The sequence below is a fragment of the Zalophus californianus genome, chromosome 3, assembly GCF_009762305.2.
Source record: "Zalophus californianus isolate mZalCal1 chromosome 3, mZalCal1.pri.v2, whole genome shotgun sequence".
Taxonomy (NCBI): Eukaryota; Metazoa; Chordata; class Mammalia; order Carnivora; family Otariidae; genus Zalophus; species Zalophus californianus.
The window spans coordinates 745,845-765,684 of record NC_045597.1 but is presented as its reverse complement, the minus strand read 5'-3'; the positions used below and the strand labels follow the sequence as shown (position 1 = coordinate 765,684).

General features: G+C 55.9%; 1 protein-coding gene across 2 annotated transcripts; it reads right to left on the bottom strand.

Annotated features, from left to right (window-relative positions):
* Positions 1-91: 91 nt before the first annotated feature.
* Positions 92-19,390, bottom strand: ADPRHL1 (ADP-ribosylhydrolase like 1). Of its 2 annotated transcripts, XM_027590398.2 has the most exons (7): positions 18,392-18,605; positions 13,978-14,142; positions 7,506-7,631; positions 5,427-5,567; positions 3,076-3,203; positions 1,735-1,867; positions 92-994 (listed from the first exon to the last, which is right to left on the bottom strand). In XM_027590398.2, the coding sequence occupies exons 1-7, from the start codon at positions 18,603-18,605 to the stop codon at positions 837-839; spliced, it is 1,065 nt and encodes a 354-aa protein (XP_027446199.1). In that variant the 3' UTR covers positions 92-836. The 2 variants fall into 2 exon arrangements, with proteins under 2 accessions (XP_027446199.1, XP_027446201.1); XM_027590400.2 differs by lacking the exons at positions 92-994; positions 1,735-1,867; positions 3,076-3,203 and adding an exon at positions 3,216-4,025 and having other exon boundaries at positions 18,392-19,390.
* Between the last annotated feature and the right edge of the window lie 450 nt (positions 19,391-19,840).

Here is a 19,840-nt window from a genome sequence, read left to right as displayed (position 1 = left end):
GCGACCCCATGGGCTCTGGGGGCCGCCGGCCGCGCTTGGAGGCTGCCTTCCACGAAGAGAGCTGCCCCCGCCAAGCCGCCGAAGCACCGTGTTAAACGTGAAACACCAACTGCTCTTTTATTCACACCAGATGCTACTTGAGAAAGACCATGTCCAAGGTTATTTCTAGCAAGAGCGAGCGTTCTCTTCCTCAAGACTCGCAGAGAGAGGCACCGTCCCCGGTGAGCAGCTGCGGGTCCCCAGCGGCAAGGCTGGTGGAGCAGGTGGCGGTGGCCGAGGGTGGGCCTGGGAAGCCCACGGCTGCAGACCACGCCGAAGGAGAAGCGGGGACGCACGAGGACCCTTTATTTCCCAGTTTTCTCAGGCACTCTTTCCAAAGGGGTTGGTTTTAAGATCTAGTGTGATTAAAAACGTCGGCTGGAGGTAAGCGCGTGCCTGCCGGCTGCCGCCGTCTAAGACCAGAAGCGGTGGAACGCACGCTCGGTCCGCGCACAGCGGTCGTGGTTAGTTTTGTCGGCATGAGTGAGCGAGTAGCATTAGTCGTGCACAGAGTGAAATACACGATCATCCCCGAGACTGTTTGTGCTCCCGTGTTTGGAGGCTCGGGGCCACAGACCCGGCGTGGGGCCAGTGATGCCCCAGGGCCACGTGAGGGCAGGACAAACATCCTCGCAGGACAGACAGTGCATTTCCTACAGCACGTAGGGTTCTGACATCGGGGGAGGAGAGAGTTAAAATGTGATTATGGCCAATGAGGCGTGGTGCACATCCAGGAGGGCCGTGGGGCCGCCAGAGCTGGACGCAGCTCCCCACGGAGGGACGGTGGCAGGAGGGCTTTACTTCTCCTCTGTGGACAGGTGGTACAGAGCCTCGCCCAGGCGCACTAGCTCCTCCTTGTGCTCCAGGTCCTGGTACAGGCCCGTGGGAACCGCGTCCAGGCCGTGCAGCAGCCCGAACAGGCAGCCCGCGATAGTCCCGGTGGCCCCGCTCTCGCCTGGAACGAAACGCAGGTTCTCAGGGGCCCCAGGGTCGAAGTGGTCAGGCGTGGCCCGTCTCAGAGACCCTCAGGGCAGCCCCCGCCCCGGGGCCTAACCCCAGCTTTTCTCTGGGCACACCGACCCGGGGGACTTGCTGTCCTTCTTCCACCCTCCCTCCTTGCACACCCTGACACACGTGTGTGCGGATGCCGGGGCCGTCCTGGGGGCCGGGCGCTCGGGGAGCTCATGTCTGCGGGCGCTGGCGTCTCTGCCACCTCAGCACCAGGGACCGAGGGGCCCGGATGCCCACGGAGACTGTGCTCAGCTCGAGGTGGTGTTTGCCAGAAATCCCCTCATTTCACACCCGCAGGGGAGAGCGGGCACCAGGAGGCGGGGAATTCCTGCGTCCCGGCCGCCCCTGGAGGGCTCGAACCCGTGGCCGCCTGATGCAAAGGGCTACAGAGCTCTCTCTGGCTACGGAGTCTGTAGAACTGTGTGGGGCCTGTACCTGCAGGATCCCCGCTCTTAGCCCGGCGACCTTGAAGGAGAGGGATGCGCACCCCGGCTCTTCCCCCAGATGCCCTTTTCTTGTGAGCCCCGACTCCAACGGCCACTCGAGGCAGCACCCCGCCCAGAGAAGGACAAATATTCCGGGGGGTCAGGAGGCTGGGCCCTTGGACATCCCGGGAGGGTGCTTTGGGGTGAGAAGGGGGTGCTGGTCACCTGGAACCCAAGACCATTAAAGAAGGGGTCTCACCTCCATGACACATGGCCCGGTGGCAGAGCTCTGCCCAGCTGTCACCTGCTCCTAGGAGAGCGTCGTAGGCGATCATGGGGGCATCGTGGCCCCGCCGGCCCCCTCGGCCTTCCGAGCTCCATTTTCGGTAAGCCTGCAGGAAGAGCCAGGGATCAGGGTCATGTGAGACAGCGAAGCCAATGTTGGCTGGAGCGTGAGCTTCCTAGGTTCGTCCAGGGTGCCGCTGGGCACCTACTCACTGTGCACTTATGGAGCACTGGCTGTATGCACTGCCCCAGGGCTGGGGTGACCGTACCCGGGAAAGATCCCCTTCTCGTGGCTCCTACGGATGTAGGTATTCCAAAGACAAACAAACCTGACTACATGTTGGGGTAGCCACCAAGTCTGTGGTGATGGAGCCACTCAACCCGTGTCTGAGCGGAGCATGGGGCTAGCGGGCAAGGGTGGGCCGGGTGGTGGTGCCGAATGAAGCCTGGGGGTGCGCCATGAGCGGAAAGGCTGGAGAGAGCTGGGAGCGGGCAGGGGCCAGGGTGCAGACTGGCCGGTCGCACCCCGGTGCCCTGGCGACAGAGTCAGCCTTGGTTTGGGGCAGCACCACCTGCAGGACTGCACACCAGGGCCTTCCTGCATCCAGGGGAGGTCCCCAGGGGGCACTTAGAGGGGCAGTAGGGAGCACCCAAGGAGGGAAGGGTGGGCCCTCCCTCTCCCCTTGCACCGTCCGGACACATGGAATGCAGACGCGCTGGCTGGAGCCAGAGTGGCCGGCTTGGAGGACAGTGGTGCCCTCAGAAGACAGAGGGGCCACACAGAATGTTCTCAGCTCCTCACCGCAAGGGACTTGCAACTCAGCTTTGGCATCCGTGGACATACGGGTAATAGGTGTCTATCTTGGCTAAGCCACAGTGACTCAGGGTTTTCCCTTGTACTACCAAACCCGATGCTGACCGTGTCAGCCAGTTAGGGGTCTGCTCAGCACGAGGATGAGGGCCTGCACAACCTTATTCATCATGTACGACTTTAAGTCCTAGCCCCTAGAAAAAATGAAGTGGAATAGAACGTCTTTAACAATCATATTTTCCCCAAATTGTCTAGCACGTACCATGCTTTAAAGGAGAGAAAATGGAAAGATAAAGTTTTGTCTGCTTCACACATGCTTCCTCCAGGAAGGTTTCCACACCCGCCCCCACAGCTGCGCTGGGCCCCTGGTGGTTGCTGGGGGAGCCCCAGGCCGGGCGCTAGCCGCGGCAGGAACACAGCCCAGCTGCAGCGGCTCCTCGGCGGGGCCCGGGCCCTGGGACCCCGACAAGTCCTGTCCTCAGCCCTCGCCCCGGCAAGACTCACCTTGTCCCTCTCCTCTGAGTCGTAGCGCTCGGGGAAGACAGCTTTGCTTCCCGTGTCGTCGCTGATCTTTCTCTCGTCCAAGTAAAACTGCCATTTGGCTTCAAAGTAAAACCAGTGCTCCTGGTATTCTAAACATAAAGAGCAGGGCGGGCTGCAGGCGCGGGGCGGCTCCGCGGCTCCGCGGCGCTTGTGTCTGCAGCTGCTTTGGAACCAGAGGGAGAGAGGAGGAGACGGGGCCCAAAGCAACGCCAAACCTCCTTGACTCTATTCCGAACCCAACCCAGGACTGCTCTGCTTCCAAGAGCATCCGCTTGAAAATTCTGAGCCTGTATCTCTTCCCTGATGCAACGCAGCCTGGGAGGAGGCATTTCCTTACTCCCGGCTGACCGCCCGGCGCACAAACCCCAGAAGCGTTGAAAGGACCTTCCAAAATCACAGGGTGAAGAGGACATTCGTGGCGGCAGCTGCGCCGGCGCAGGTGTAGACGCTCGAGCCCCTGGGCGTCCCTCCAGCAGGCGGCTGGGCGGCGCACCGCGGCGGCCTCCTCACAGCCCAACGGGAACTCCTGGCTCGCGGGGCACAGTGCTGCCCGCGGGAGAGGGGACGGCTCGGGGGCTGCAGGCAGGCCCAGGGACAGGTCTTGGGATGCGGCTCCAAGTCCGAGGGGGCCACAGGCCCCTGGGAAGCTGGCCCGAGTCTGCTTTACAGAACGAAAAGCAGAGCCGACCTAAGATTGAGGCAAGACGACCAGGCCCGATGGGACGCCCCAGCCGCCCTGCAGAGGCCAGCGCTCGGCCCGTGTGCGGCTGCCTCTCTCCCGGCCGGTGGGCGGCCGAGGCTGGGAACAGATGTCCAAGCAGTAAGACGGGGAGCTGATGTGCCAACGGGCACCACTATGCAGAAGGCCCTTGAAGAATTGAACACAACTGTCTCTGGACGATTTGAGGTTTCTGTTAAAAAGGGTGTGTGTCATAGGAGGCCATAAAACTCCAGGTTGAACACATTTAAAATTAAACAGAAAGAACAGTCTCAGATTTTCTGACCAATGCCTGTCCTCCCCGTTCCTGTCCAGGAGCATCCCCCGCGGCTGCTCTGTGGGGACACCCTGGGGGAGGCCAGAGCTCTGGGGACCGTCCCCAACATGGCGTGAATGCACTGCGTGGCCCACACTCGGCCCTGTTGACCTGTCTCTCCCCAGCTGGGAGGAGGTGGCCACAGGCAGCCTCACCCACTGCAGAGAGCCTGGGGTAAGAGTGACTTAAACCAGCAGAAAATAAGGCCAGCGTGGAGCCCTGTTCTATAATTAAGTTTATAGGGGGGACACTTCAGTTCACGGTGGACACAATGTTCTCTGCTTCACATCGGAACGGAGCCCAGTGGATGAGAGTTTCCCCTCACTGCAGAAGGAGAGGCAAAGTTCTCCTTGTCAAGCTGTTCTGGAAGCTTCTCCAGAGGCATTTAGAATGAATCCCCGCTCGCCGGAGGGTGACAGTGACTCATGGGTTTCCTGTCTCAAGACCTCGGCCTCAGGCTGCCCAGAAAACCAACAACCTTGCTCTTGCACTCACACCCTCAGCCCCCTCTGCCCGGGGACAAACGCGGCAACTTATGCCAGAAACCCTCCTGGACAACTTCAGAACATTCTCACGCAGCTCCCATCCCTCCTGGAGGGAAAGAGCCCTGCGCAGGGTTGGCCGCCCAAGGAGAAGCCATGGGCTTCCTAGTCCTGCACCAGCTTCTCTCGTCTGGTCCGTCAGGCCACCACTCGCCCACCCGCAGCAACACCGTAATCCCCTAGGACCTCTGCTGGACAAGCTGATGGATACCCCACGGGGGGCCAAGGAGGGTGTGTGTCATTTGACGGTGGGTTTGAGGTAACTGGGGACAGACAGACCCTCCTGGGTGTGGATGTCACCAGTGGGCACAGATGCCCGTCTGGCCTTCGCGGCAGCAGACTTCGGGTCAGGCCGTCCACAAGGTGCAGGAGCAGTGCGGACGTCAGTGTGGGTGTCCCTCGTCCGTCTCTGGGGAATGGGCTACTTAAGGACCATCTGGAAAATCGAACCTAAGCATGCACCCCTCCCATCTCTCTGGCTGCCGTCAGACAGCAGGAGGCCCGGGGTCAGGATGCAGCGGCTCACACTCTGCCGGGTCTCCTGGCTACTGGGGTCCCCTGGGCAGATGTCATCCTCTGCCAGGGGTGCCTCGGCCCCCTTGGTGGGGTCAGCCCTCGGTTTCAGGGTGGGGCAAACAGACCTCGAGCTGTCTGGGAACCCTGTGTGTCCAAATCTGCCGCGAGGGTGAATCAGAGCAACCCGTTCAAGTGAGACCGGAAGGGGGGCCAGGCTCACCTGCCAGGTGCCGGATGGTCTTCTTACAGTATTCCTCAGCCAGAGGGACCGTCCGCATCATGTCCCTGCCCCACTGCTCCAGAGGCTTCCCTTGTGCAGCGTATGATGCAAACAGGGCCGTGCACAGGGACCCGAGGAAGCCTGCAGGGCAGGGGGCAGAACAACACAACAACAATGGCATCTGGGCTCGCGTCCTGGGCCGTTGCCCTGTGCACTCTGGCCTTCTGTTTCCTGCACAAAGGGGTGCCATGCCCCCTAGCAAGGGCCATCGTGGGGACAGACGGTTCTCAGCACAGAGGAGCACCCGCCAGGCCAGCCCGAGACGCACGGAGACCACAACCACGCAGGAGAAGGCACGGCCATCTCCAGAGATGCTCTCAGTGGCTCGCTGGCCACTCTGGGAGGCATCGCCACGGGCTGGGAGTGAGTGTCCAGTTCTCAGACCCACTACTGTCCTGACCACCTGCCATCACCCCGGCCCCTCTGGGTATCCAGCGTCTAGGACATGCACACGGTAACACCACCACGACGCTTGCAGCCAGCCGCATCTGGAACACTGGACAGGAGCCGACATGCCTTCCCTGGTGTTGCCCGCATGCCATCAAACCCTCAGTGTTTCATCAAATCTTTCATTAGAAACAAATTATATGAGGGGCGCCTGGGTGGCTCAGTTGGTTAAGTGTCTGCCTTCGGCTCAGGTCATGATCCCCGGGTCCTGGGATCAAGCCCTGCGTCGGGCTCCTTGCTCGGAGGGGAGTCTGCTTCTCCCCTGCCTGCTGGTCCCCCTGCTCGTGCTTGCTCTCTGTCTGTCTCTTTCTCTCTCTGGTTCTCTCTGTGTCAAATAAGTAAATAAAATCTTAAAAAAAAAAGAAATATTTCTTTAATAATAGTGGGCAATATATTAGCCAGTTTTAGAGGTTCGGATTCTCGACCCGGAGTCTCATGCTCCTCATATCATCTCCAGACGCTCCGCACGGTCATGGTTGGAGGCTTCCTATGCTCAGTCCACCTCTCCTTGAACCACTAGCGAGCAAGTGCTCAAATTCTCTGCCTTTCACACAGACTTAAGGGCCTAAGGAACACCCACGAGGGTGTCGCCAGGAGGGCACAGAGTGGCCACACCAGTTACAGGGGACATTGAAAGTGGTCTTGAAGGGCACCTGCGTGGCTCAGTCGTTGAGCGTCTGCCTTCGGCTCAGGTCATGATCCCAGGGTCCTGGGATTGAGCCCCGCATCGGGCTCCCTGCTCGGCGGGAAGCCTGCTTCTCCCTCTCCCACTCCCCCTGCTTGTGTTCCCTCTCTCGCTGTCTCTCTCTGTCAAATAAATAAATAAAATCTTTAAAAAAAAAAAAAAAGTGGCCTTGAAAGAGGGAACAGTGGCTGGGCAGCAGCGAGCAGTCTGTGGACCTGCAGGGGCTGGGGAGGGCCCAGCACCCGCCTTGCCAGGATTCAAGGTGGTTACAGGTGTGGGAGTTCCAAGTCCTTCTTTTTTAAACTTAGGCGCTGCCTGCCCTTCTAGGTCATGACTCACAGTCAGCTGGGGCCCCGCCTGCCTTCCCTCCGTGTGCTGGACATGCGGTGGGGAACCCCGGGGCATAGCTGACGCCACCTCACCTAGGAGCACCAGCCAAGAGGCCCGTTGTTCTACTCACTCTCTCCTCGTGCTCAGGGAGACCCGGCTCCCAGTGCCACCATCAGGTGGGGAAACAGAGGCACGGGCAGTGAAGGGATGCAGCTCACAAGGCCCGTGAGTGTTGGTCTGGCTCAGGGCCTCACCCGGGGGCAGCACTTGGCAGCAGATGATGCCCAACATTTGTGACATAAATCTGCATGCTCAGGACATCAACCCAAAGTCCAGCTTCCCTCAGACAACTGGGGCTGCTCTTTCTTCCTGGTGCAAACAGCCCTGCACCTACTGGGGAGTCTCCCCCCAGCATTGCCACGCTCCATGCCAGACCTGCTTTTAGGTCGAAAACAGAGCGTAAGCAGACCTGAAGACAGAGAAGCCCAAGTCCGCCGACAGGCAAATGAACCACACGGTGGGTAGGGTTTCCGCAGGCACCGCACGCGAAGCGTCACCTGTGGGGTGGTTGTGGGTCATCCTGCCACACTCGACGCTCACTTCGACGAGTGTCTCCAGGCGCTCGGGCTTCCAGTACCGCATGCCAATGCACATGGCTTTCGTGGCGGCTCCAAACCCCGAGCCTACACGGAACACAGAATACCCAGTTTCAGACATGTGCTCCAATAACCCCCCTCCGGCAACCGACCTTTCACATGTAACCCGAACACGTAAACACATTTATGGAATGTTTATCACAGTGTCATTTAAGTGAGTGAAAATAAGCAGACGACCCAAATGCCCGACAAAGAGCAAAGAGTAAGTAACTTGCAGAGCTCCTGTATGTTGGAACGTTATTCCGGCATTGAACCCAGAATTTCTGATGGCTTGGGGAAGTGCTCTTAACATGCTCTCTGGGGAAGACGTGGCACACAGAGCTGCAGACACAGAATGCTTTAGCTGGACACATTTGCTCTCTGGGAAGGGGGTTCAGCTGAGCTGTAAGTGCGCGGGTTTCAGGGTCCCAGGGTGTGACAGGGTCCCGCTGTGACATGGAGCAATGTGCAGCACCGGCTCCCCAATAAAGATGGTGGACCTGGCTGCCAGTCGCTCTGAAGATTTTCTTGTGCCCTCCCGCCCTCCTGCCCACCACAGACCCGGGGCCACAGGTCCGTATGCATTTCCTAGAGTTGCATGTGTGCAGCATCACACAGAATATGGTTTCTCCCGCCTGGCATCTTTCACCCAGAGTGACCCCTGGAGATGCATCCAAGCCGTCCTGCAGCATAGCTGACCCCTTCTCCAGCTGGCTGGACTCTGCATGCAGAGGGGCTGCCGCTCTGCCCTCCCACCTGCTGACACCTGCTGACACCTGCCCTCCCACCTGCTGACACCTGCTGACACCTGCTGACACCTGCCCTCCCACCTGCTGACACCTGCTGACACCTGCCCTCCCACCTGCTGACACCTGTTGACACCTGCCCTCCCACCTGCTGACACCTGTTGACACCTGCCCTCCCACCTGTTGACACCTGCCGATACCTGCTGACACCTGCTGATGCCTAGGCTCTTTCCAGTGGTGGATGACCTGTGAACACTCCTAACCAAATCTTTGTACGGATACATGCTTTCTTTTCTCGCAGGCAGACTCCTCGGACTGGAACGTTTAGCCCACCCAGCGGATGAGTGCTTACCTTGGAAGGAGCTACCAAACTGGCTTCCAAAGTGGTTGTCGTGTTCTATGTCCCACCAGCAGCTCCTCTTCACCCCTGACGCTCTTCACGGTCAGTCTTTCCACGACAGCACACGCGGTGGTGTCTCGTTTCCTAAGAATAATCGTGCTGAGCATGTTTTTGTGTGCTTGTTGGCCACTCCTGTCTTTTCTTGGGGGAATTGCTCACTTAAGTATTTCTCTCATTTCTGTTTTGGGTTGTTTTCTTATTAAGTTTGAAGAGTTCTAAGTATTTATCAGATGTGTGCTTTGCCAAGTATTTTCTCCCAATCTGTGATTTGCTGTTTTATTCTTTCAACCATCTTCTGGAAAGCAGGATGAATTTGGGGAGCATGTGTCCCCTTCAGTTCCCTGGGAGAGTTGTGTGCAACTGGTTCTCTTTCTTCTCTAGCTGTTTGGTAGAATTCCCCAGTGAGGCCGTCTGAGCCTGGGGTTTTCTTCGTAGTTTCTCTCCGATATAGTGCTATTTAGATGATCTACTTCCTCTCAAGTGACCTTTGGTAGTTTGTGTCCTTCGAGGAATTTGTCCATTTCGTCTAAGTTGTTAAATTTATTGGAACAGAATTTTTAATAATATTCCCTTATTTCCTATAGAATGTGCAGAGAGGCTGGACGCTGGTACTTTGGGTCCCCTTTGTCCTGACTGGTCTGGCTCCAGGTCCGTCAACTTCTTCATCTTCTTAAAGAACCAGCATTTGATTTTGTCAATTTTCTCTGTTTTTCTGTTTTTTTTTTTTTTTTTTTTTTTTTTTTTGCGGCACTGATTTCCACTTGGATCTGAAGGGTTTAATTTGCCCTTTATTCTCCAGTTTCTCAGGCCTTAATATTGATTCTCTGCCCACAATTATGGGTTTGTCTATTTCTCCTGCAGTTCTATCGGTTTCAGCCTCCTACATTGTGCAGTTTTGTTGCTAGTACACGAATGTTTGGGTTTGCTGTATCTTCCTGGTGAATGGGTGCATTGTCATGATGAAATTGCCTTCTTTTCCTCTGGCAATGGTCTTTTCTCCAAAACTTGCTTTTTGTGGTATTAACAGAGCCATGCAAGCTTCCCTCCAACTGGTGTTCGCGGGGTGAACCCTTCCGCTGCCTGACCTACCTGTGCCTTCGTATGTAAGGTGCGTTTCCCGTGAGCAGCCTAGAGCTGGGACTTGCTTCTTCCTCCCACCTGAGCCCCTGCCATTTATTTGGAGTCTTTAGACCATTTACATTAGATGTGATTATTGATGTGATCAGGGTCAAGTCTGTGGTCCTGTTTTTGCTTCCTTTTCTCTCTTATCTGCCTATTTTGGATCGAATATTCCTGAGCAGTGAGATAAGATGCCCACCATGTGGAGGGCAATCCCGCCACCACAAGGAGGAGCCCTCAGGCCTCGGCCCTCTTCTCTGGTCTCTGGTCTCTGCCCAGGAGGATGTAACACAGGGACACGGGGTCGGCGCTTCCCTCCCTGGAAAGAGAAGACACGCAGGAAAACCCACATTGGTAGCATGCTCTGCTCTCCCGTGGCGGCGGGTCCTGAAGCCAAGGTGGGGCTTGTGCCGCAGCAGAGACCCGTTCTCTCCCCATGGGGCAGCCACTCCGGCGGCGTTGGTTAGGGCTGTGTGATGCTCAGCAGTTTGGGGAAGGTCACTGCATACCTGGAATAGGGGAAGTTTTCCCCTGATGACGTGGAAGAATCCAAGGCTGAGGGACAGCCTTGCACCTGGTCTCCCCAGACGGGAGTGTTCCAGGCTGGGACACGCGTCACTTGTGGCAACTTCCCTGGCAAATACTTGTAAATGATTCCACTTTCTCTTTCGTTTGCTTATTAGTTACAACTGTCTTGTGATGTTAGTAGTTGCTGTGGGGCTGAGTACTCCCACCTGTAACTTACCACAGCCCCCACGCCCCGGACAAGTACCATGTGGCTGCTTGCCTCCCCCCTCCCCAGCTGGCCTCCGCCACACTGCGTCTGACACCTGCTCACAACCACTTTATAAACCCGTGGTACATGACTAGTTTTTGAAGTTGATGATCCTTTAAAGAGATTTCAATAGTAAGTTACAAATTCTTCCCTATTTAACCATGTGATTATGATCTCCACTGACGATCTTCTCTGTGGATTCCATTCTGTGCTCGGTTACTTCTGCCCGAATCACGGTCACCCCTTCGCCTTTCTCACAGTGTGTGTGACTGCTGGTGATGAAGCCTTTAGCTTCTGTTTGCCTGGAAAGGGCTATGTGGTCATTGCTTCTGTAGGACGCTGTTCTGGGAGTAGAACTCCGGGTGAAGTGTTTGGTGCCTACATGACCTGCTTTTCACAAGAGACCCACACCCTCCTCCCTGGGCTGTCAGCACACAGCGCGATTTTCTCCTTATTATTAGTTTTGAGAAATTTGATTGCCATGTGCCATAGTGTAGTGTTCCCCATGTTTCTTGCGCTTGGAAGTTACTGAGTTTCTTCAGTCTGTGGGTTTACAGTTTTCATCAAATTTGGAGAGATTTTGGCCACTATTTCTTTTTTTCCCCCTTTTTTGGGGGGTTTTATTAAAATTATAGTTAGCTAACATATAGCGTATTATTGGTTTCAGAGGTAGAGCTCAGTGATTCATCCGTTGCATATCACACCCAGTGCTCATTGCATCACGCGCCCTCCTTCATGCCCATCCCCCAGTTACCCCCTCCCCCCAGCCCCCTCCCCTCCAGGAACCCTCGGTCTGTTTCCTAGAGTTAAGAGTCTCTTATGGTTTGTCTCCCTCTCTGATTTCATCTTATTTTATTTTTTCTTCCTTTTCCCTTTGTTCATCTTTTTTTTCTTAAATTCCACATATCAGTGAGATCATATGATAATTGTCTTTCTCTGATTTATTTCACTCAGCATAATACCCTCTAGCTCCATCCACATCATTGCAAATGGCAAGATCTCATTCCTTTTGATGGCTGCATAATATTCCATTGTGTATATATACCACATCTTCTTTATCCATTCATCTGTCGATGGACATCTAGGCTCTTTCCACAGTTTGGCTATTGTGGACATTGCTGCTATGAACATTGGGGTGCAGGTGTCCCTTTGGATCACTCCATTTGTATCTTTGTGGTAAATACCCAGTAGTGCAATTGCTGGATCATATGGTAGCTCTATTTTCAACTGTTTGAGGAACCTCCATACTGTTTTCCAGAGGGGTTGCACCAGCTTGCCTTCCCACCAACAGTGTAGGAGGGTTCCCCTTTACCCACATCCCCGCCAACATCTGTCGTTCCCTGACTTGTTCATTTTAGCCATTCTGACGGGTGTGAGGTGGTTTCTCATTGAGTTTTGATTTGGATTTCCCTGATGCCGAGCGATGTTGAGCACTTTTTCATGTGTCTGTTGGCCATTTGTGTGTCTCCTTTGGAGAAAAGTCTGTTGGTGTCTTCTGAGGTTTTGGCCACTATTTCTTCACATGATCTCGTTGCCCCTCGCTCTGTCAGGAGCCCTGTCACAGGCGCATGAGGTTGCTGTAAGTGCCCCATGCCTCACTAGTGCTCTCTTCATATTTTTGGATTCTTTTTTCTCTATGTGTCCCATTCTGGGTTGTTTCTATTGCTCTGCCTTCAGACTCACTAAGTTTTTCTTCTGAAATGCCTAATCTTCTGTTAATCTCAGCCAATGCATTTAGAAAGTCAGACATTGTAGTGTTTTTTCTGGAAACGTGATTTAGGTTCTTTTTATATGTCCATGTCCTTACTTAACTTTCAACCTATGGAATACATACTATTTTATACCTGTTTGATAACTCTAAACTCTGCATCAGGTTTAATCGGTTTTGATTTATTGAGTTTTCTCCTCATTATAGATTATATTTTCCTGCTTCTTTCATGCCAAGTAACATGATTGGATGCCATCCTCAGTATAAACCCAGACAGGGGTCCATCCTCAGTATAAACCCCAAGGGGGTTTCCTCCTCAATATAAACCCCAAGGGGAAGTCCATCCTCAGTATAAACCCAGAGTGGGTCCGGCCTCAGTATAAACCCCAAAGGGGGGGGTCCATCCTCAGCATAAACTCCAAGGCAGGGGTCCATCCTCAGTATAAACCCAGAGTGGGGTGCATCTTCAATATAAACCCCAAGGGAGGTCCATCCTCAGTATAAACCCAGAGTGGGGTGCATCTTCAATATAAACCCCAAGGGAGGTCCATCCTCAGTATAAACCCAGACAGGGGTCCATCCGCAGTATAAACTCCAAGGGGGGAGTCCATCCTCATATAAACCCCAAGAGGGGGTCCATCCTCAGTATAAACCCAGACAGGGGTCCATCCTCAGTATAAACCCCAAGGGGGGGGGTCCATCCTCAGTATAAACCCCAAGGGGGGAGTCCATCCTCATATAAACCCCAAGAGGGGGTCCATCCTCAGTATAAACCCAGACAGGGGTCCATCCTCAGTATAAACCCCAAGGGGGGGGTCCATCCTCAGTATAAACCCCAAGGGGGTTTCCTCCTCAATATAAACCCCAAGGGGAGGTCCATCCTCAGTATAAACCTAGACAGGGGTCCAGCCTCAGTATATACTCCAAGGGGGAAGTCCATCCTCAGTATAAACCCAGAGTGGGTCCGGCCTCAGTATAAACCCCAAAGAGGGGGTCCATCCTCAGCATAAACTCCAAGGCAGGGGTCCATCCTCAGTATAAACCCAGAGTGGGGTCCATCTTCAATATAAACCCCAAGGGAGGTCCATCCTCAGTATAAACCCAGACAGGGGTCCATCCTCAGTATAAACCCAGACAGGGGTCCATCCTCAGTATAAACCCCAAGGGGGGGGTCCATCCTCAGTAGAAACCCCAAGGAGGGGTCCATCCTCAGTATAAATCCAGACAGGGATCCATCCTCAGTAGAGACCCCAAGGGGCAAGTTCGTTCTCTATAAACCTAGAGGGGTAGGTCTAGGACCCAGGAGCAGGTGCTATGGAGGCAGACACTTTGGCTATGTAAAGTATGTCACCTCTAAACACATCAGAGCATCCTGGAGACAAACCTTTATGTTGCTAGTATATGTTTTCCTGACTCTTTGGCAAAATACAAACTTAAAGGGAAAGTAGTCAAAAGTATTCCTTAAGATGAACCCAGGGTTGGTGTCGCGCGGGTGGCTGGGCAGCACGCTGCAGCCCAAAGGAGCCCCAGCCCGTCCCTCTCTGCCGTGCAAACCTGCAGTGCTGCTGGTTAGTGGACGACACAGGTTAGTGTCCAGGCCACTGTCCAGCACGCACTTTACGGGGGGCAAGAAAGCATTCCCTGACCCTTCTCGTTGAAAGGCGTGTGCCAGGCGAGGAGGTAGTTATCCGGCTTCAGCTGCGAGCAGCCTTCCAGGGTAGCTGGATCTGCCCAATGTTCCGGAAGCTTCTCAAGGACTTCCACGTAGCGCCTCACCATCTCCCGGTACAGGTCGTCCAGGCACCAGTAGTCTGGGGAGGAGAGAGGAGGATGGGGTCAGACTGAGCAGGAAGCCCCCAGGGCGGCAGGAACAAGGCAGGCGGCAGGAAGCTCCAAGTCCCCACGTGGGTAGGAGAGGAGAAAGCTTCTGGCAACCCACCTCCCACAGTCCTGGCTCCCTAGAGATGTGCAGCATGCACACAGTTCACTCTAGATTTTACGTAGAATTCAGATTGTGCTTTTCATTCTGGTTACACAGGAGAATCTAGACAAAACCCACAATCCTCATCTCCTGCCGACAGTTCTAGCCACATGAGGACAAACCGGCCTGAGATCTGCCTCTTCCTTGGGGTTTCACAAGCCCGTGTCCACACAGGGAGCTGAACCTCTGCACTTCCGTCTGCCTTCTCCCTCCTGTGAAGCAGCCAGTGCAGACCCAGTTTGTCCCAAACCGCACCCAGTGTGGGACGGCATCCTGGGGACAAGTGTGGTCTCAAGTCCCTCGAGGCTCAGGGACGTGGAGGGCAGAGGAGCTAATGCACCGTCCACCTGCTGTCTGGGGGGCACTGCCCCTAGATGGTTGCAGGCACCCCCCAACACTGCCAGTCTTGTCGTGTTGGGGTTACAGGTAAGGCTCAGTGGGTTATGCCACTTGCCCGAGGCCAGAGATGATGGTAAATGGAGTTTGAGTGCAAGGCCTGAGCATGGCTGTCATTAAATAAATGTGCAGCGTGGTGGATGGAGGCCACATAGCTCCAAATGTGGGGTCCAGTTTGCCTTGTTCCATCAGAGAGCAGGGCCAGGTGGTGGAGGGAACGCTGTGTTGGGCCAGCTAGGCAAGTGGAGGGCGCCAATGTGACTTTCACAGCCACCAACAAACTCATTCTGTACCCAAACTGCATTTCAGGCCTTTGGGCTGGCCTCAGAAGCCGGGACTGCCCTCTTTTGCATGGGGTGCATACCCCAACTTTTGGGGGGTGTGGGAGAGGGGAGGACGGAAGGAGCGAGCCCCCCTCTCGGCCACCCCAGGGCCGGACCCCCACGTGGTGGTGAGGGAGACAGGTGCACTCGCCAAGTCTCTCCCTGCTCTGGGACTGGGCCGGCGGGTCCTCGGGCCCTGAAGCTGTGACTCTGGAAGCAGGACTTGGTCCTCACTCCTTCTGACCCCAGCTTCACACGGCGGGCATCCTGTGGGATGCACCCTGCGTGGCCCGGGTCTGAGTGGGGACGGAGAGTGTGTGGCCAACCCAGGGCCGGGAGGAGTGGGCTCTGCGGGCCACGTAGCCGCTGGGGTTGGACTGACCCTGGGGCACCAGCACCTCCCTTACAAGCAGCCTGTCTTAACTGGATCTGGGGTTAGCAAGCCTGGCCTTTCCAGAGTCCCTCAAATAATTCATTTTATTCTGGAATCACATCCTTCCAAAAGAAAAAACAAAAACCTCCTTAAAAACAAAATGGCAACAAACAGTCTTCTGTTTGTTTCAGGTTAAAAATCAAACTAGAAGTGGATTTTCCAAAGCTGCAATGCCACGGACCCCTTGTCAGAGTTTCTCCACTTTGTGACATGGCTTTCCAGCCCATTCTTCTCCACCTTCCCACCCAATCTCCTCAGAGACATGTCTCCCAACCAATGTCACCATAAAGAAAAGGCACACTACCCTTATCAACTTGCTTTGTAGTAAAAATGTCTACTTTTCAAAATGCTGTTACCATCAGGGAGCCAGTGATGGAGGAAGAGAGAGGGTGAGTCTGGACAGACTTGGTCTGCTCACATGTGGGCCAGGCCCACGTTCCTCTGCAGGTAGGACGTGCTCGTGGCACCTGCCGTGGTTCCCAGTGGGCTCATGCCCCCACCCCTCCTGTGTGGCCACGGCAGATGGGGCTGCTGACCCTCAGACCAGGACACTTAGAAAGACAGGCATTAACTACCTTGCCATGAGCCATCTTCCCTTAATAATTGATTGCGTGCCCGTACCGCCCACTTAATCTCACTTAACCCTATGACGAAGGCATCAACATCCCGAAGGGCAGGAGGGAAAGCAAGCTCATGAGTTTTAGGGCCAGGGAGTGCCAGGCCCCAGGGCCCCCGAGGCGGAGCCCCCTCCCCATCCTTGGGCGGCGGGCACAGGGCCACACACACACCAGCCTGTGGTGTGTGCAGTGAGCAGGCGGGGCACGCTGTGGAGACTGGATTGCCCACCGGCCTGTGGGGTACAGGACACCGCTTCCGGGTCCAGGATCGGATCTCGTCCAATTCTGCATGTGCCAGAGACACGGCCCAAAGTAGGAGGTCACACAGGCTGTCCGTGACCCGGCATCTCCCTCACGACGGCGGACCTCACAGCCTCACAGCACAGAACAGAGGGACGCACTTGAAAATGCCAACCCACTCAATGGAAGTCTGTGGGTCTTTGGGAAAAGTGGTGAAGAACCACCGTCTGTCAGGACCCTCGAGGTCCCTGTGTGGCCACTGACTGCAGGCGGTTGGGACGGCACTGAGGAGCTGATGTGTTGGAAGCGAGTTATTTGGTCCCATCCCTGCTCGCTCACGTGGCTGTGGGGCATCGGGCAGCTCGCTCTCGTGGCTGTGGGGCATCCGTGCCTGTGTCTGGAACGCTATAATAACGATGTAACCCTCAGGGTGACATGAGGGCCAGACGAGGACACGGGCAGGATCAGAGCACACCAGGTCCCCGCGAACGGGGCTCAGAGACCCCTTTATAGGCTACAACTTGCTACTTTTTAATAAAGACTTTACTTATTTGACAGAGAGACACAGCGAGAGAGGGAACACACGCAGGGGGAGTGGGAGAGGGAGAAGCAGGCTTCCCGCTGAGCAGGGAGCCTGATGCGGGGCTCGATCCCAGGACCCTGGGATCACGACCTGAACCGAAGGCAGACGCTTAATGACAGAGCCACCCAGGCGCCCCAACAATTTGCTATTTATTGAAAAAAGATCCAGCTGTTTGACAACTACATTTAAATAAAATTTCAACTTAGAGTTTTAGTGACTTGGAAAAAAATCTGCCTGCTGAGCTCCTGGAGATTCAGAGTCAGGGGTGGTCTTCACCAGCGTCCCCTCAAGGCTGGTGGGCCAGAGGGTGCTGAGGGCACAGTGGTCCCCCCGCCCACGGCCAGAGGCAGGGGGCACGTGTCTGCTTGGAAACAAGGCCCCAAACATCCCCGTCCTCCCACATTTCACATTGGGGCAGATTCTGTTCTATTTCTGTCAAGAGGGCTTAATCTAATCTCAAGAGAGCTGGTCCCGGTCGTCTGGAGACTGCGGACACGCCGTGGACTCTGCCCTCACCAAAGAGATGGGTGCAGGACACGGGGGCCCGAGCACACGTGCCCGGCCACAGACACCGTGGAGGGAGCAAGGACCAGCTGCGGGGAGCCCAAACACGCAGGGCTCCGCTCTGGGAGACACGCACGCCGGCACAGTCTTACGCCCAGCAGGAAGGTGGGCATCCCTGCTTCGGTTATAGCCTGAGAACACGAGAAACTGGAAATACTCGGATGTCACGGTTGTGTAGACTCAGAGAGGCGCCCCACCACTCAACGCGCCACGACGCTATCTTATCTGTGTGCTCCAGCCCTCGCCCGGGTTATTTTGGAACGGCTGCGGCGCGGCCAGCATTCCTGCCGGATGAGCACAGAGCTAAGCTGAGCGAGCCCACGGCGCGGGCCCGACGCTGGACCTCGTTGCCTCAGCGTTGCCCCGGACGTTCACTTTGCAGCTGCTCACCGATAGCACGCACAGGCTGGTAGCCTGAACCTTACGGGAAAGCCGCGCTTGCACACCCGCTGCTTGTCTGTAAGTCGTGTAAACACGCGGTCCTGCCATCCACCTGCTCCCGCCCCGCCCCCGGCCCCCCAAATTCACCGCATCTCCCCATCTCCCCAGGATGTGCTCTGTTTAAGCAGATATCTGAATCCTATTTTGGGAGATGGCGTTTTGACTCAAATTCATTGGGATTTGGAAGTAATCCCCAAACAATATTATCTTAATGGGGCCAAATTTCAAATGGGCTTATTATATTCTATTCTTTTGAGAAAAATATCAGAGGGCTTACTATCTGCCGTGAAAGGTTGAACCCTCTCCCCAAACAGCCTCAAAGTGAGAGATTCAAGTGGTTTCACTCTGGAGACACGTTTACAGACACGAACCAAGAGTCACGATTTCGGAGGCTGACGGCAGACAGGCAGTGACAGGACCTGTAGGGGCCGCGCGAAGGGGCGCTGGTGTGTGGGGGGCCGGCGGGGGTGGGGGCGGCTCACCTGTGGTCAGGGCCCCGGCCGTCGTCAGGTGCATGATGGTGTTGTCGCTCACAGGCCACGTCTCTGGGGAGAGGAGCAGGTGGTCCAGGCCCCCGCTTGTCTGCGGCCCCTCCCGGACCTTCCTGCCTGAGGCACTGCTGTCCTTGTGGGCGTTTCTGTGCCCGAGTGCATCCCCCACGGCCCCCAGCAGCATGGCAGCCTTGAACTTCTCCATGGGGAGGCTGTTCCTCTGGCCCTTGGCTTCGTGGCAGTGGCCTTCAGTGCGTCCCACCGACCTCTGCTGTGCTCATAGTGCCGCTCTCAGGAGCTCCCTGAACGGCCGGCACGCCTACCTCCGCGGGCCGGCGGCACCAATGAGAACCTCCCTGGCCCCCTCTGCTCCCGCGCCTGCCGAGGAGCCACGTGGACGGCGTCCCTCCCTTCCGCGTCAGCACAGGCACCAGCTCGGAGCCGAGGAGCCGGGGGCTTAGTCAGCGTCCCCAACAGCTGCGGCCGCTTCCCGAAGAGCCACGACCTCTAAGTGCTGAGCCCTTGCCAGTGTTCTGAAGACGCGCACATTCCTGAAGCTTCAGGGTGGAGTCCGTCCAACCGGCCGCCCCGCTCCCAGGCACCTGCTCCTGTACCCTCTGCCCTGACAGCTTGGTCTTCTCTCGCATTTCAAGTAAATGGAATCATAGACTCTGTGGCCTTTGTGCCCGACATCTCTCACTCAGCAGAACGTTGAGTTTCATTCATTCCATGCACGGTTTTACTTTTTGGAAAATCTTTTTGATTACACACTGTTTGGCAGAAAACCTAGGAAATGCGTGGGGCCAAGGAGAGGAGCGGCTCTAGGGCCCGTGCGGTGCGGGGCTCGCTCCCCATCCACGCAGCAGGAGGTGGGCTTTCCTGGGACCGGGCTCTGGACCACGGCCTGCACGCAGACATCCCCAGATCTGCGCAGAGGAAGAGGCCAGGGTGCAGATGAGCAAACCAGGCTCTGGGGTGGAAGTCGGGAGTTAGGAAGCAGTGTCCCCGCCTGCAGTGGGCCCACGGGACCTGGCCACTCATCAGACCAGAAGTGGGACCCATCACACCTGGATCTGAGAATCATGTCTAATAAGAATAGCATTTCTTTCACTAACAACCGGATACTTGAGCACAGGGAGTGTTCAATCAGCACTTGTTACAAGGAGGCTCTGGAATAGTCTTCCAGCCAGCAGGGTCCTGTGGGGCGAGGCCCGTGTGCTCCCCATCCAGCGGGACAAGACAGGCCCTCCACTCAGACCACCACCCGGTGCGGGTGGAAGAGCGTCGTTCGAACAGCTACTTGGTTGAAGAGGTGGTCTGTGGCTCATTTCTTCTGCTGGCTCTGAGGCTGTGGAAACCTTTCGTGAAGTGGCCAGGAGCAGCTCCATGCTGTCCGGGCAGCGTGGGCACCCCCCACCTGGTGGGGGAGCATTCATGGAG